We start from the raw sequence: 11,633 nt of genomic DNA, 5'->3' as shown, positions 1-11,633 counted from the left end.
TCGCGCGTCAATTGAAGCGCAATTTCTGCGCGCAGCAGCAGACGAGGTGGGGGGGGGGGGAGGGGGGGGGGGGGGGAGCGGGGGGGGGGGGGGGGGGGGGGGTAGACATCAACGACCATCTGCCGCCTCTGTTTCAGTTGCAGACCCGGCAGATTATTTCCCACGAGCAGCCCGGCTTCACTGGACACAGCTGCGCAGAAAGACGGCGGAGGAGCGCGCGCTCTCCGCAGACTGCGCGAGGCGGAGAGAGAGAGAGAGAGAGAGAGAGAGAGAGAGAGAGAGAGAGAGAGAGAGAGAGAGAGAAGAGAGAGAGAGAGAGAGAGAGAGAGAGAGAGAGAGAGAGAGAGAGAGAGAGAGAGAGAGAGAGAGAGAGAGAGAGAGAGGAGAGAGAGAGAGAGGGACGGGGCTGTTCGCGTGCACGCCGTCTGCAGAGGAGACAGACCGGGATCATAAAGACGAAGCGGATTGGAATTAAGCACCGGATAACAGACAGCGGCTCTGCATCCTCCGGTGAGGGAGGAGGAGGAGGAGGAGGAGCGGGGAGGAGGGGGCCGCTGCTCGGTGTCTTGGAAGCTTTGGGTGAGGAGAGGAGGAGGAGGGGGGAGGAGGAGCGGAGAATGAGCTATTCCTGTACCGGCAGAGGCAACAGCCAGGACCCATCAAGCGCTAAGAAGCCTGCCGGCGGTAATCCGGGCAGAGACGCCGGAGGCACCGACCGCGGAGCAGACGGCACGAGCGACGGCAGCGGCAGCGGCAGCGGCAGCCCCCAGCGACCGGCGGCGATGAAAGTCAAGAAAGGCTGCAACTCCGCCGAGGTGGGCGTCCCGGTGACCACCGAGGAGGACCTGCTGGCCAGCGCGGTCATCTCCCCGGAGGACGTCCTGGGCTTGCAGAAGATCACCGACAGTGAGTGGCCGCCGCCGCCGCCGCCGAGGCTCGCGCGGTGACTCAGGGTCCGCGTCACGCGCCGCGTCCCCTCTTCTATTGAGCCCCTCTCCTCCTCTGAAGGACGCGCCGCGCACATCTTCCCCACGCCGGCATCCCGCGTGCCCTGTGACCCGTGGAGGTGCCAGCCCACCGCCGCGCGTGTGCGTGCGTGCGTGCGTATTTGCGCGCACAGACGTGGAGGTGGATGCTGGGTAACGAAACATGTGCAGCCAGGCTGATGCTGCTGGATCAGTGTGATGTTATTGAGATGCACAGGGATTGAAGTTGGGATGAATTTATTGGTGTTTCAGCCTTCTCTCTCTCTCTCTCTCTCTCTCTCTCTCTCTCTCTCTCTCTCTCTCTCTCTCTCTCTCTCTCTCTCTCTCTCTCTCTCTCTGAGCAAACAAAAGAGAATTTTACATTTGACAACAAATAAGAGATGGACTTTATTGGTCACTTGATATTTCATCCAATTAAATTACGATAGACCTGATTAGCAATTAAATGCCAAATAAATCTCAGATTAAGTCATGTGAAAACAATCAAAATAACAAAATTCACCATTTTTACCATGTAATATGTAATAACTTCCAGAAATGTAATCATTTTAGCCATTTGAATGTAATAAAAGCAATGACTCAATAATGTGGCAATGATATAATGAAATAGTAAAACTTCTGACAACCTTGATTGAGAAATTGCTGCATCCTGCTGTATCCTCAATGATTGGGTGTGAAGATATGAATGTTTCTGATAAGAAAACTGCAGAAAATGTAAAAAAAGGCTATGATTTCCCAGAAATGCAGCCATATTCATGTATTATTACAACATAGGATCCACGTTCTATATTTAGAAAGGACTTTATAACTCCTTTACTTGGTAGAATGCTTAAATCCCCCCTAAAGATTGACTGGAGTTCAGCACGGCTGCTCTCTGATGGGTGTGTTTCAAAACTGTCCCGTCACTGTTTTTCACATTTATAAGAATATGTTCCAACAAATTGCACCAACTTGATCGTGAACAGGACAGTCGTTCCCCACCTTTATTTTAGTTCCTTCAGTTTATCATCGCTGATTCAGAAACAGCATGAGAAGAAATGATAAATACTATAAAGTGGAGGGGATGGACCGAGGGGAGGGTGGAGGTGGAGAGGTCACCATTCCGAGCAGCCTCAGCCCTCATGCAGCATCGCTTCTCTCACTTCAAGTAAATGTGCTTAAAAGTAGCATCAAGCATGAAATAACCCGTGAGTTTGGCCTATTTATAATGTTGACATAAAAAGATGTGCTGATTTGACTTTGCGAGCGCGGCTGTTTTGAGTGAAGCGGGCCGCCGCTGTGACGCTGCAGGAAGCTGATCAGAACTCTCCCCTCCACCAGCAGCAGGTCTTAGTTAGCTAACAGGTGGCAGAGAGGCCATCGGGCTATTTAAAGGCGGCTGTAATACCGGACTTACACAACCCAGTGGATAACATGCAAACACCGGAGGCCGTTCTCACGGCTGCTTTTCATCAGTGTCTTCACTGAACTCAGCAAGACAGAGAAACGGCTGTGTTGCTACTCCCTCTCTTCTCATTTCCTAACGTTGCCCCTCTGGTTCAGTGTCATTGTTGTGTTCGTCTGTGGCTCCTGGAAGAAGGTAAAGCCGCCGTGATGCTCCTTCCTCGTCCACTCCAGCGTAATCACAGCTTACCCAGCTCTGGGAACATCCTTTGGCTGCACTTGCACCAAAAACTCTTTAATTCCTTTATTTATCCTTTAACCCGGTCGGCCCTTTTTAGAAACGGGAGAAATTTCAGCCGTGCGTGCACGGTGGAAGTTCATCTGTGTGTGTGTGTGTGTGTTAGTGTGTCCAGCTTGCGAGGGGACGCAGACACGTGCACTTCCTAATCGTTCCGTCTCCCACGCCGGGCCCCATCACGCTCTTGGAAACTCTCGCCTTCCTGTCTGGCAGCGTCGCTGCCGCAGGCGAGAGGAGGCCAGCGCGAATCACCACGGCAACGCGGATGCACGCTGGAGTCACCACGGCAACGTGGAGCATCTCCCCTGGGTTGCGAGCGGCGGAGCGTGCGTCTCGTTCTCCCACACGCCTCCTCCTCTCCCTGCCGTCCTCGGCGGCGGTGTGGGTGTCCAGGAGGACGGGGATGGAGCCGCATGCCGCCGCTCCCCGGCGCCGCGACTGGCTAACAGACACAGGACCACCTGAGAGCCGCCGCTGTTCTGTTGGTCTTTTCTTTTCTCTTGCTATTTTTCAACAGGATCCAAAAAATATAAACATCCTAAGTTGCTGAACCTTCTTAAATCTAAACCAGGACTCTTAAATCTGAAAAGTGAACATCCAGTTTTGGAACGCAGTGTTGGACGTTCTGGAGATCCGTCCTTGTCTGTTGGTGTGAAAGTGACGGTGTGTGTCTGTGTGTTGCTGTCTTTGGACAGGGTCTAACCTGCCTTGGCCCATGGGCAGCTGGGAATGGCTCCAGCAGTCCGTGAAAAGACACTGATCGTTCATGGTTGTTCTGTTTATGAAGGAGAGAACGTTTCTTGTTGGGTTCTCACATTTCTCACCGGCGTGGAGACGCCACTGATGATTTTAATAATCAAAGCCGGCTGCTGAGCCTGATGGAGATTTGCTTGGACAGAACAGACTTTCTGCTGTGTTCGCTCGTTTGAGCCAAATGCTCTTAAGCCAATCCTAAACTTAATCTCTGGCGGCCGCCTGGACGGGGAAGGCTCCTCCGGTTCTGCTTCACGCTGGTGTGTGATTAATCAGCTGTGCTCAAAGTATCTTTTTGATGTAAGATTGATTACCAGGATAATTTCAAATTTTGGACCAGTCACACTTATTCAAACCACATTCCCTGGCGGAGACTTTGACGGCTGGCCAGCAGTCTCCTCCTCCAGCAGAATCTGAGGCGCTCCTGAAGATTCTTTAAAAACTCCTGAAAAGTATGTTCTACATAAACATCACTGGAGAACACTCAGTAAATATATAACGGCCACAAATTGTTTATGTATCTGTGGATGGCTGGATGAACAGGTGCAACTCAAATCCTGACGTATTTCATACTTTTTCGTTCAGCTAAGTTTATAAGATGTGATACAGCATCCCAAAATATTTAAATATATCATAAGATTATATTTTTCCCTATTTCTTTGAATGTAAGCCATATTTATCACAGTCAAAACAAAAGAAAATGCTTAAAATTCACAGTTTGTATATATTTATGTGTATATTCAGCATTAAATTTGAGGATTTCACTTCAAAATTACAACTGGTAAAATGAAAAAGATCGTTAAGCGTAATATTTCTCGATTGATTTGATTTTTCTCTGCGAGCATTCTAACAAACATGACGATTTGCATTTGGATTGATGAAAGGGTAAACTCGCTTTCTCAGGCGGAGAGCTTTAACGTCAATTAGCATAAGTCACACAGACTAAAGCCCGAGGCCTCCCCATCATTTCAGCACATTTACGGCGCCGTCAAGGCTTTCTCAAATATCAGGTTTATAGAAGACCTGGAGGATGCGTCTTCGAACCTGACCTCACGGTTCAGGGAGTTACAGACGCAATAAAAATGTCATATGTTGGTTTTGCACAAATATTTGTAGTCAGTGTTTTGAGTACTTTTCACCTAAGTGTAGTTCAATTAGTTGCCATGGTTACCAGACCTCCAATCTGGAATGGAAGCCTAGGATTTATCAGTATGACATTCCGTTGCCACGGTTACCATCAGGAGGAGTTCCAGGGAAGATTTTTAACAAACTTCAAGCTTCACAGGACGTCTGATGTACCGATGGGGTCAAAGGTAAGGCCCGTGGACCAAAAGTGACCGCATTAGCACGGAGCGATGCTGGTGAATTTAAGGGAGCATGCACAAGGCTCAAGCACTTCATTAATCTTTTTTCAAGAAGTTTTATTTCACTATGATGGATTTTTTTCGGAAAAAAGAATATTAAGCAGAAAGATTTGTACAGTGTTCTAAAAGGACTCGATACTGAGAAACACAACAATCAGGCAGTGGTCAGCGTGCAACAATGACTTAGCCGTTTTATTGACTTGGCTTCTTTAAAAGTCATTTCCTGTTTCAGAAGCAGCGCTGGGCCCGGCCGCTCACACGGCCGGTCGTGTGATTGTCTCTGCGACTTGTGAAGTCTGTGGCGTGAAAGTCGAAGAACCGGGTGGCGGTGTGTCAGAATCAACTCGATTTGATGACCGCGATGCACGATGGGCTCAGACAGCCCACCATTCGGCCTGCGCTGCTGCGGCGGTTTGCTGGTGCACGTCCGCTGCGGTAAACAGCTGCATGCTGGGAGGTGGAACTGGGGAGCAGGCGATCAAACCAGGCGGTGTGCGCTCCTCAAGATCGTTGTAAAATGACACAGCTGGCTCATGTAATTATGGAGGTGCAGTTATTGTATCATTATTTCACTGAAACACGCGAAGGAACAGCCAGGACTGCTCACAGCCTGAATGTGGCGCACCACATTAAAATGGCCAAAAACCTCCAGAAAACCAGAAGTGAGGATCTTTTTTTTTCTTTTAAAGCTCCTTCTGGTCTGAAACAAGATGTGTCATTTGTAAGTTGAATTAACATTTTGCACAAAATAAAATGAAAATCTAGTCAGGTAGATGTGTTTTATGTTGAGAATGTTTATGGAGAAATAAAAATACACACACAGCCCAGTTTTATCTCAAATATGTCAAATCTACAACGAGCCCTGGACCTTTGACCCGGCGGCTGCTGGTTGAACAGTCAGTTTGATCTGAAGCAGCTACAGATTTCATCTTATTCTTCTTGCCCCCCTGCTGTTTCACCCCCCCCCCCCCCCCCCCCCCCCCCCCCCCCCCCAGTGATTAGTTGGACTAAACCAGATTAGTCCATGTGAACGGCGCGGTTCCTTTGCCCGTCCGGTCTTCCGCTGCGAGGCCTTCAAAGCGTTTGGCTCATTTCTAATTAGCGTGCTCAACTTCTCGTCATTAGACACGCAGCTCAAAGGTCAAACGCCTCGTATTTATGGCGTTGTTGTGGTCGTTGAGGACTGCTGCTACTTCCTTTCTGCGCGCTCGCCTTCCTCCGCCTTCCAGAAGATGTATAAAATGAACGTGCTGTGAGGAGGGACGGGTCTGCAGCTCAAGCGGGGCCCTGAACTAGATCCCATTATCGGCGTCAGCTGTTCTTCTCTCCATGTTGTGTTTATAAGCCTTTAATATGGTTTGATGGGCCGCTGGTGAGTTTGAACCCTGAGATGCGTCCTGTCCCGGTGCTAACTGGGTGAGCGGCTAAAATGAGCCCGGCTCGGTGTATTTTCGCCACATCTGGGTCATTTTGGTCCAGTGTGTTTTGAACTGACCCAGTGTGGCTCTGAGCCGGTGGTCCGACTCTCCTGCAGCCCACAAAGCGCTGAACGGTGGAATCGTTGGCATTTTCTGATGAACTGTACATCTTCATCCAGGAGATGTACGTTTATTGTTAACAGTAGAGGATGCTGCTTTTGGGATATTTATCAAGATGTTTGCTCGTGCAGTACTCTTAGAGTACCTGAAGAAACCAACGCATAGGGAGAACATGCAAGCTCAGCACACAGGGAAGCCTGGAAGCTCAAACTGAAAATATTCTCACTAGTTCGTGAGTCTTTGTCACTGTGGCAACACAACACCGCGCAACAGAATTACAAGGCGCAGCTTCTTTCAGTGTCGTAAAAATGTCCTTATCGTCCCTGTCATAAAATAGCGCAGAAAATAAAAACACAATTTCAAAATACGAGCCAGAAAACGGAGGGCAGACGAAGATTACAGTGCCATGTGGTGCAGTGTTTCACCGTTAATGCTCCTGACCCCTCGCAGACTGTTAACATGTTACGCTGAAACTTCCGGCATTCAGGATAAAAGCCGTCTTTTAATCTGACGGTCTTTGTTTTGAGCGTCTGCCCGAAGGCAGATGTTCATGACGGATGCTGGAGGAGGAGGGCTGTGACCGTCCGCAGACCCTCGGAAAGGCTCCGTGGAGCAGCGTCAGCAGCTGCTCGGCTGTTCTTCACAAACAGTGACGGCAGTTTGAAGACGGAGCTTCTTCTGCAGGTGTATTTTGGTGATTATTTACTGGAACTCTTTTTAAACGCAGCTACGCCGACCGTACCTGCTTCACCACTAAATCCTCCCAATAAACAACCGTAAACCATGGACACCCGTTGTTTTTTACTTTTATTGGGAAAGTGACTGTATTTAGTAACTTTGGCATTTCCTCATGTTTTGTTTATCGCTGTGCAACGAGGACATAAATACAAAGTTAAACTGTTTGGTTTCCTTCCATTCAGTCCACCTGATTGAAGCATTAAAAATGAAAATGAAGCATTAAATATACATCTGCCCACACGCTTCAATCAGTCATATTCAGAGAAATGTTTGTTGTGTGGCAACTTTTCGAGCTGAAGATGATTAAATGTGTGTTGTTTAGTTTTTTCTGGATAAAGGCCCTATAGACGGTTGATTCTACAGTAAAGAGGACCGCAGCAGCCTGAATTCTGCTTGGATCAAGGTTTTCTCAGTGTTCTTCAAACAGAAATAATTACATTTTGCGTAATATGTTATTACAAATACAATCAGAATACCTGCAATATGCAGACTCCCCAGGTTTCTGAATCAGACCCAGCTCACTTCACCATTCCAGGGTTGAAGAAGCGCTTTAGCAACCACCGAACAGCGCCGCCGTGTCACCTCAGCATCTTAGCTATGCATTCGTGTGTGTGTGTGTGTGTGTGTGTGTGTGTGTGTGTGTGTGTGTGTGTGTGTGTGTGTGTGTGTGTGTGTGTGCCATGTGCACGTGCAGGTGTTGCACAGCGTTGAACGGGACGCAGTGGCGTGTTCCGAGGAGCCGAGGTCAGCGCTCAGACTGACAGAGGAGCAAAGGCACGGCGGCGTCACGGCGAATCAGATCAGGCCCGTCAGGAGCGATCAGCTCCCGCAGTGAGAGGAGCTGACAAGGCAACGGCACCGCGGGCCGGCCGCCGCCACCGCCTCCTTCTCCTCCTCCTCCTTCTTCTTTTGGGGATGCTTCATACATAAACATGAAGAATAACATGCAGGGAGGCTCGCTGTGACGGATCCCTCCGAGGGAGGACACAAAAACAGACAAACGCCACATCCTGTTACTGTTAAATTAAACTGAACAACATTTTTAGGCCATTTTCCAGATTTCCACCATGTTGTTCATCCATCCATCTGTTTTCTGTTACAGTTCTGAAATTCCTCTTTGTTTGCTGCTCAGAATGACAGTGATTCAGTTTAAATGTTTAAATGGAATAATCGTTATAATTTGATGAATCTTGTTTGTTTGTAAAAGGTAAGGGAAATGCATTTGTGGGATGAGCAGCAGAGTGTGTGTGGAGAACGGCTTAATCTGTCGCGATCCACCAAACGCAAACTTTCTGTACGTTTGTCCAAACTCCTCCTCTCCGTGGCCGGTCGGCGCTGATGGACGCTGGGATCAGGCGGCGAGCAGGAAGTGTCTGCTCTGCTCTGCCGGGGAGCGTAATGAGGAGCGACACTGCCGGGGAAGGACAGGAAGGATTAGCGGAGTAAAAATAACTTCACTTCTCTGTCTTACTGGGTGCTTGTGTGTGTGTGTGTGTGTGTGTGTGTGTGTGTGTGTGTGTGTGTGTGTGTGTGTGTGTGTGTGGTTTCGATGAGGAAATGGCGTCTGGCCCACAGGTTGTCATCAAGATTCACGTCTCTAAGTGTTTTTAGTGCTCCTGCCAGCTGCTGCTCATTTAGAACGGACTTTAAGGGGATTTTCTTCATTCTTACGGTGTTTTTTTCTTTTTCTTTTTGGCTTAAATTCTTTGGTATGTGAACATGATTTGTTTGCAGTCATTCATTTAAAAAACAGCTCGTTCCTCTGTTTTCCTCCTTCTGAGGCGTGAGTCCTGAGAAGGGAGTGAAAGTCTGCCTGCAGGTTCATCTGGAGTCCCCCTCCTGCTGGATGGAGTGATTTCTAGTGGTAAAGATTTACATTGCAATCAGCTGATTCCCTGACTTCTCCTCCGAACATGTCATGAATCAGACAGAAAGTCCTTAAACAGGTGGATTTCTCAGTCTAAAGGTGTAATGTTGGACTGGTCACCTGTCCAGGGTGAATCCTGCTTTACTCCTTACTTCACCGGGACTTAATAGGAAAACTCTGATCAGCTTTAGTCTTCAGTCTCTGTTGTTTTTCCAGAAAAGGTGCGTCGCTCTTAATCACGTTTCAAAACCCTGCCGCAGACGCTTTCTGATCCGCCGCTCCTCTTCTTCTTCTTCTCTCTCCTTCTCAGATTATCTCTGCACCCCGAGTGAGAACATCTACAACATCGACTTCACCCGCTTCAAGATCAGAGACATGGAGACCGGCACGGTGCTGTTCGAAATCACCAAGCCTCCGTCTACAGGCCAGTCCCTCAGACATCTGCTCTAACACATAAGCAGCTCCTCACCGGGACGAGTCTGCAGAGGAGACGAGGATTTCTGGTGCAGAGAACAGAATAAACAGAAACTCATATGAATGCTCTCCAAAAAACACAAATTTAATTATTTTTGACATCAAAACAATACATGAAATAACACAAAAAGTGATTCTGAAGTCCTGAGGAGTCCCGTCGTCTCTCAGTGATTAATTCCTGCGCAGAACTGAAGAGCTTTTATCTCCCAGGAGAGAAAGTCTGGCTTCACTGGAGAAATTAAAAAAAAGATTGCCTCCAGAGAACTTTAATCGTCCCACAATCGTTCCTTAATGTTTCACAAGATAAAATCTATCGTTTTGGAACCAATTGTTTCTGTACTTGTGGTGCGCTCTTTGTGGTAATCGAACATCTTTCACTGTGAGACGTGAAACTCACGACTTCAGAAAGGACTTCAAGCGCACGGTTGTGCGTCAGTTTGTGAGCGTTTGCTATGAGTCCTCGTTATTCCGTGGAAATGAGATGGGAGGCACCGGTCGGGTTGTGAGAGGGTGTAGCCGCAGGATCTGCCGCCTCCAGCATTTCACCCACATTAAAAAAAGATCACAAACCTTTGCTCTTTCTCATTTTACTCTTTACTGCGTGGTTCGTGGTCGTAAAGAGCGATATAAACCTCAGTTGTTTTAGTGTTACTTGATTTTATTTGATTTGATTTTGGGAACATGAGTTCAATCCCAGCGTATCTGATCGTATTTTCCTTCCCTTTGTCCTTTCTGGGCCGCCGTACCAAACTGTGTTTCCCTTTAGACAAAGCAGGAGACAAGCGGGACATGGACCCGAACGCCGGCCGCTTCGTCCGCTACCAGTTCACTCCGGCGTTTCTCAGACTGCGGCAGGTCGGCGCCACGTAAGTGAGAGTGTGTGTGGCCTCGGTCTCGAGGGCTCGGTGACCGGTAAAATTAAAAGCGTGCGTCTGCGTGGGCTCAGGGTGGAGTTCACGGTGGGAGACATGCCCATAGAGAACTTCCGGATGATCGAGAGACATTACTTCAGAGAGAAGCTGCTCAAGAGCTTCGACTTCGAGTTCGGCTTCTGCATGCCCAGCAGCAAGAACACCTGCGAGCACATCTACGAGTTCCCGCCGCTGTCTGAGGACATCAGTGAGTCCAGACACACACACACACACTCACACACACACACACACACACACACACACACTGACCGGGTTCCAGGGCCGACAGCAGATCGCAGCTCTGCGTTCGACTTCAGCTCTGTGTATCCTGTGACCCTTCTCGACCCCCAGTCTGGCGCTCTAATGGGTTTGTGATGTGTGTGTGTGTGTGTGTGTGTGTGTGTGTGTGTTTGTGTGTGTGTGTGTGTGTGTGTGCTCTCGCAGTCAGAGAGATGGTCCTGCATCCCTACGAGACGCAGTCCGACAGCTTCTACTTTGTGGACAATAAGCTGGTGATGCACAACAAAGCAGACTACTCCTACAACGGCGGCACGTAGAGGTGGAGGCGGCGGCGGCGGCGGCGGCGGCGGCAGGAGGCGGGCGCATCAAAGGACTGACCCGAGGGGGGGCGGGGGTCAAAATTCACTGGTGGAGGTTCACATGCTGTCAGTCCAGTCGTCTCTTTCTCTGCATCTTTCCTCCTGTTGAGAGAACAACCTCCAAATAACAGCAGCACAAACCCCTGAGCGTGTGTGTGTGTGTGTGTGTGTGTGTGTGTGTGTGTGTGTGTGTGTGTGTGTGAGTGCGCGTGCGTGTGTGTGTTATAAAAGTGTTTTTTGTAAAATGATAAACCAGCAAGAGATCATCTTTTTCCAGAATCTCGGACAGTTTCATTGTGACGTGGAAAAAAAACAACAAAAAAACAACAAAAAAACAAAAAAACAAGTCAAACCAAACTCTTGAAGTCTTGATAGAAACTATTTTTTTCATTCCTGTTGGAGTTAGGATTTAGGAACAAGTCTGATGTCGGGAGACGTTTGTTTTTAGTTGCGTTAGAAACTGTTTGTTTCTCAGATTTGGTGAATGTGTGTGTGAGTGTGTGTGTGTCCTGTCTTCTGTGTGATCGTGTGTGTGTCATTTTGAAGCATGAGTTCCAATCTGGAGGATAGAAAACATGAATATAGATTTAAAAAACACAGTAATCATCAGGTTTGCAGTCCTCAGATAGTTTTCCAGAACCTTGTCGGCTCGTTTTCTGCCCGGTGGGTTTCGTTCTGTCTGCAGACTCTCCGGAGTCGTCTGATCTGTTCTGACTGTTCAT

At 48.5% G+C, this 11,633-nt stretch overlaps 1 protein-coding gene across 2 annotated transcripts; it reads left to right on the top strand.

The window, feature by feature from the left end:
- Nucleotides 1–537: 537 nt before the first annotated feature.
- On the top strand, nucleotides 538–10,930 carry unc119a2 (unc-119 lipid binding chaperone a2). 2 transcript variants are annotated; one of them, XM_030100721.1, is made up of 5 exons: nucleotides 538–906; nucleotides 9,238–9,351; nucleotides 10,168–10,267; nucleotides 10,348–10,520; nucleotides 10,757–10,930. In XM_030100721.1, exons 1-5 carry the CDS (start codon nucleotides 618–620, stop codon nucleotides 10,867–10,869), a joined length of 789 nt encoding a protein of 262 aa, XP_029956581.1. In that variant the 5' UTR covers nucleotides 538–617; the 3' UTR covers nucleotides 10,870–10,930. The 2 variants fall into 2 exon arrangements, with proteins under 2 accessions (XP_029956581.1, XP_029956582.1); XM_030100722.1 differs by having other exon boundaries at nucleotides 539–906; nucleotides 10,177–10,267.
- The last annotated feature ends 703 nt before the right edge of the window (nucleotides 10,931–11,633 follow it).

The sequence above is a fragment of the Salarias fasciatus genome, chromosome 10, assembly GCF_902148845.1.
Source record: "Salarias fasciatus chromosome 10, fSalaFa1.1, whole genome shotgun sequence".
NCBI lineage: Eukaryota > Metazoa > Chordata > Actinopteri > Blenniiformes > Blenniidae > Salarias > Salarias fasciatus.
The sequence above is the reverse complement of the archived record's forward strand: the minus strand, read 5'-3'. Positions and strand labels throughout refer to the sequence as shown.

Coding starts and splice junctions, on each gene's coding strand:
- unc119a2 (XM_030100721.1), top strand. CDS start 618: ATGAGCTATTCCTGTACCGGCAGAGGCAACAGCCAGGACCCATCAAGC. Junction 907..9,237: donor CTTGCAGAAGATCACCGACA/GTGAGTGGCCGC, acceptor TCTCCTTCTCAG/ATTATCTCTGCACCCCGAGT. Junction 9,352..10,167: donor CACCAAGCCTCCGTCTACAG/GCCAGTCCCTCA, acceptor GTTTCCCTTTAG/ACAAAGCAGGAGACAAGCGG.